We start from the raw sequence: 5425 nt of genomic DNA on the forward strand, positions 1-5425 counted from the left end.
TAAATGGGTAAACATGTTTAATTATGGGTGAAAAATAAAAGTATTTCTACTTATAATACTGGTGACTTTTTCTCGCATATTGACATGCTTAGTTATAATTATAAATGTACATGCTGTAGAATATTTGTTAACGACGTGGTTCCGACAATGTTCATGAGTTTGCTATCCTGACCTACGTATGCCATGTTACTAGACCTGAAAATTGCAATAAAATGTCATATTTCAGATTTATTCTATATCATGTATATGTAATTCAGTTGTACCAGGGACAATTAAAAATATTCACAGTTTGGTGGACAGATGCTTTATAGAATAAATTGATATATGTTTTACGACACCACATACCTACATACATAGCGACCATCGCTCCAATCAAAGCCGTTTTATGTTTCTTTTAATTGACTAATAAAAAGTATAAATAAATAATGGATCTTTTTTAACGATATATTTCAGCAATAAATGACAATCTTACATTACGACTTTAATTTGCATCAAAATCCCTATTACAGGCAGTCGAATCACATCAATATGTTCAAGTAACGCGTTATCATCAGACGGACGTCCGTTATACATAACGAGTGAACATTACCCAGGATTGACCACTGGCAATGCTACGTGCTCTTGTTCCGTTGAGGTGTACGACTGCTCAGCTAACATCAACATTTATATACTCGATGCAGATATGTACTTGGACACAAATGTCTGTGAGCAGAGTATACAAATCACTGATGGGGCAAGTACTTCATTAAAAGAGATCAACTGTGAGAGTTACTATGGATCAGCCATTGAATGGGACACTCTTAGTACACATTATTTGAAAATAAAATTTCTTGACCAGTCAACGCAAAACCAGGAGGGATACTTTCTTCTGGGATTTGCAGGTAATTAAACACGATACATGCATACTTACTGGAATGAACAATTTTGGTATAATAATGTCTATATGCTGTTAAACTGTTCGTTTTACATAGCGATCATGTCATAAAATGAACAACACATTTCCATTTCTCATATAATTCTTTTCAGTTTCTGATTCCAATGCCACATTCAGCCTAAGCTGTACGTCTGAAACAGAGTCATGGTGTATCGGTATGTATATCAAAATAAAATTTTATATGTCTTCATATCATATATTATAGAATTATCTACTGCGTAGTTTAACTTAACGAATTAATATATCATTCTAAAACGGTAGGGAAAAAAGGCTTTCAGAATTAGGTTAGGATTCAATGAACCATTTTTGTTTCAAACCAGATTGCGGCTCATTGCCAACAATTTCATTCGGACGGCTGCAACTTATTGATGGCAGTAATAGTGGATATGACGCCAAGGCGCAAGTTGTTTGTGACCTTGGTTATGAAGCCGAGATATCAACGATTAAATGTTTAGCAAATGCTACGTGGGAAGATTCAGCTGTGTGTTCAGTAAAAGGTATGTTTGTTGTACCATAACAATACTGAAAATTTTAAAGATTTCTTGAAATGAAGGTGATCTATTGTGTGTATAAAAGGAATATGGTATTCAAATATAAGTTATTAATGCTAGCAATGTTTTTGAACAGCATATAGCGTACAACATTTAGCGACACACCATATGATAATGATAATCATAGCAGCATGCAATTACGATATTATTCAACTATAGACTGTGGAACATCGTTTGCAATAAACTTTGGAAACGCAACGCTTAACGATGTAAGCAACTCAGCCTACGGTGCAACAGCAACTGTGACTTGCGATCACGGATATAACGCTACTAAAGAAACAATCACTTGTGCGGAAACAGGGTCCTGGGATACAGCGGAATGCGAACCAGTTGGTAAGATCAGGTACTTGTATCTTAAATTAAAGATAAAAATAAATAATTATAAATTATTTTATACTTACGTCTATTCTTAGCTTAGATTTGATATGTTTACTAAGTATCTATTTCATTGCCGTATATAATACACAAAAGGCAAATATTATTGAAAGCTTGGCCGTTAGTGTTCACCTGTTGCAATGAATGCCGATCTGTGACGCTCTCATTACCAAATGATCAGTCTCAGATAAGTCTGACAATCATAAGCGCAATTGAATACGCTAAAAGTTACTAGTGACACGGGTCATAAAATTTACACACGGATAATTAGATTTCAGGCTAGTGTTAAAAATGTATTATAATGTAATGATAGCTGCGTATTATATGTCTCTATATCATATATCATAGATTTACTAATTGTGTAGCTGAAGAATTGATAGGTCATTTTGAAATGACATCAAACATGTATATATCATTTAACAATCGCGCAGTAGAAATATAACACTTTCAGAATTAGGTTAGAATTCACTTGAATTATTTTTGTTTCAAACCAGATTGCGGCTCATTGCCAACAATTTCATTCGGACGGCTGCAACTTATTGATGGCAGTAATAGTGGATATGACGCCAAGGCAGAAGTTGTTTGTGACCTTGGTTATGAAGCCGAGTTATCCACGATTAAATGTTTAGCAAATGCTACGTGGGAAGATTCAGCTGTGTGTTCAGTAAAAGGTATGTTTGTTTTACCGTAACAGTACTGCAAATTTTAAAGATTTCTTGAAATGAAGGTGATCTGTTGTGTGTATATAAAGGATATGGCATTCAAATATAAGTTTTTAAAATGCAAGCAATGTTATTAAACATCATATAGCATAAAGCGTAGCCTGGCTCCCAGTCTATATGGTTATTTTTTATATAAATACTGGAAACATTAAAATTTTAAGACTCTAAAATAGCACAATTTTACCTGATGGCTGAACCATACATATGTTTGGAGCCAGGGACAATAAAAATGTCAATGTAGAAGCAACCTTCTGCAGCTACTTCCCTCTTAATGAAGGACTGATAATGTAAATAAGAAAAAGGACGGGAGCCAGTCTACATATAGCGGTACATAACCTGATAATGATAGTCAGAGCAGCATGCAATTACTATTTTATTTAACTATAGACTGTGGAACATCGTTTGTAATGAATTATGGCAATGCAATGCTTAACGAGGTAAGTAACTCAACCTACGGTGCAACAGCAACAGTGACTTGCGATCACGGATATACCGCTACAAAAGAAACAATCACTTGTGCAGAAACAGGGTCTTGGGATACAGCAGAATGCAAACCAGTAGGTAAGATTATCTACTGGTATCTTAAATGATACAGAAACAATTGTAAATTATTTAGTACTAAATATGTCTATTCTTAGCTTAGATTTGATATGTTTACTAGGTATCTATTTAATAGCCGCATATAATACACAAAAGGTCAAAAGTTTTGAAAGTTTGGCCATTAGTGTTCACCTGTTGCAATAAGTCATGCCATTATAGTTTTCTTGTTTACTGAGAAATGGACACTAAAAATGAGGTGTGTGTGTGTGTGAAATATGTGTGTGTGTGTCCGTGTGCGCGCGCGCGTGTGTGTGCGTTTTTTTCGTCTTTTTCAACACAGTTTCAGTCGTACAAACGACGTTTTCTACTCGTATCAGTAAGCACAATGCTCAACTTTATAGTGCTGCCTCACTAAAATACCACCCCGTAGACACGTCACATAATACCCCATCCGGTCACATTATACTGACGCTGGGCTGACCAGTCCTATTACTATCCTTTTAATTTTTGAGCGCCATGTAACATTTTTACGTCTTTGGTATAAGGTGCCCAGGGATCGAACCCACGACCTTCCGCACTCGAAGCGGGCACTCTACCACTAGGCTGCTGGGGCGATTGACACTGAAAAACGGTCAGTACTGTGCTATAAAGTTGACTTTGCGTATATGTATGATAAGGTAAACCTGTGAAGACAGGTTTACGCAGGGCATGTATTGATTATCAAAATATCTGAGAATACATAGAAATAAAATTCTTAACTAAATTAACTTGAAATATATGATACCAATGTTCTGCATCTACATTTCTCGAGGAACAGATGGTAGCAATGGAGAGGATCATTCGGAAAACACAGATGAAAGCAGAGTAAAAGATGGAGGTTTAGCACCTGGAATTATAGCTGCCATTGTCATAGCCTCGATCCTGGTTGTCATTGTCGTTGTCATTGTTGTTGCAATCCTATATGCAAAATGTAGCAAGAGTCAAGGTTGGTAGAACATATCTATATTTCAATATTTGTTCGCGGAATTACATGAACATGTAAAATAAGTTTAAAACAATTGATACGACTTCAGATGGTAATGGATAAATGTCTTTGTCAAATGGAACTCACTGCTACCTTGCTATTTGGTTGAAACTTATTGGAAGTTGTAGAATTACGTTAAAGGGTTTACCAACAGGGTGGTTCTGTAAATAGGCGTCCGTGCCTAAAATAATGCAAAGATGTGCTCTGTGGATCAAGCCAATCACCTTATATAATAACTTGAGTATTACAAATAACATAAAAATTCAAACCTAATAAATACAAAATTAACGTATTAATTAACAATAAAACGTTTGATTTGCGGTAATTAGCAGAAACACGCTCATTACCAATTAAAGTACAATAATTAACATAATGAAGCAATTATACTAAGTCAGTTTTTTGTAATCTAACTAAACCTTAGATAGAATATATGGTTTTGATATCCACACCGTTTCGGTTTAGGAATCCAACTTTGATTCGTCAACATTCAAAGTGCATACTGAAATTTGATACTTTTCTACAGATATTTCTCCAGTTAGCGATGAAAAAGATGTACCGCTTCATAAACAAACTGATGAAACAGTTCAGCGTCAGGTGATGTCACGGAAAGAAAGTTATATGTTTTCAAACAGGTAATAGAATTGTTGACAAAACACTACGTTGTTAAGGATTCGATGGAGGCCTTGAGAAACAAAAATCAAACAACACTAAATCATAGAAAGAAAGAGTTGTTTGACATGAAAATTGAACAGCATGTAAAACATGTATATTACTTTACGAAACAAGTGTCAGTATAGTGATATAAACATTGAATTCCGGAAAAGGGCTGCCTAAAGGGGCTCCACTTCCGGACAGTTAAACGCCTTTAAAAACTCACCATTTTCAAAGAACAGTTACACATGTTCGTTTTTGATGCATTTGCAATAGCGTGCGAGTGGTAAATTTCGCATAACAAGGTGGAAACACAGTTTTCAGCAATTGTTTATCTTATATTTCTTTACAAATGGCATTCATTTTGCAAAGGGAACAACTGTTCCCAATTATTTTAAGTACAAATGGCATTCATTTTCAAAGGGAAACAACTTTTTCCGATTATTTTAAGTAATCTCTGAGAAAAAGTTGTCTCCCTTCGAAAACGAATGCCATTTGTAAAGAAAAAAAGATAAACAATTGCTGAAAGCTATGTTCCACCTTGTTACGTGAAATTTCACCGCTCGCACGCTATTGCAAATGCATCAAAACAAACATGTGTAACAGTTCTTTGAAAATGGTGAGTTTT

At 35.1% G+C, this 5425-nt stretch overlaps 1 protein-coding gene across 1 annotated transcript; it reads left to right on the forward strand.

Annotated features, from left to right (window-relative positions):
• The first annotated feature begins 515 nt into the window (after positions 1–515).
• Positions 516–4796, forward strand: LOC128552073 (CUB and sushi domain-containing protein 3-like). The gene is made up of 8 exons (XM_053533073.1): positions 516–881; positions 1027–1089; positions 1255–1431; positions 1645–1818; positions 2355–2531; positions 2970–3143; positions 3940–4107; positions 4670–4796. Exons 1-8 carry the CDS (start codon positions 683–685, stop codon positions 4780–4782), a joined length of 1245 nt encoding a protein of 414 aa, XP_053389048.1. The 5' UTR covers positions 516–682; the 3' UTR covers positions 4783–4796.
• Positions 4797–5425: the final 629 nt, after the last annotated feature.

The sequence above is a fragment of the Mercenaria mercenaria genome, unplaced genomic scaffold (assembly GCF_021730395.1).
Source record: "Mercenaria mercenaria strain notata unplaced genomic scaffold, MADL_Memer_1 contig_201, whole genome shotgun sequence".
Classification (NCBI taxonomy): Eukaryota; Metazoa; Mollusca; class Bivalvia; order Venerida; family Veneridae; genus Mercenaria; species Mercenaria mercenaria.

What these genes read in the sequence shown, in the direction of transcription:
- LOC128552073 (XM_053533073.1), top strand. Translation starts at nt 683, where the DNA reads ATGTACTTGGACACAAATGTCTGTGAGCAGAGTATACAAATCACTGAT. An exon ending in AGCGGAATGCGAACCAGTTG is followed by an intron (nt 1,819 to 2,354) that starts GTAAGATCAGGT and finishes GTTTCAAACCAG; the next exon opens with ATTGCGGCTCATTGCCAACA. An exon ending in AGCTGTGTGTTCAGTAAAAG is followed by an intron (nt 2,532 to 2,969) that starts GTATGTTTGTTT and finishes ATTTAACTATAG; the next exon opens with ACTGTGGAACATCGTTTGTA.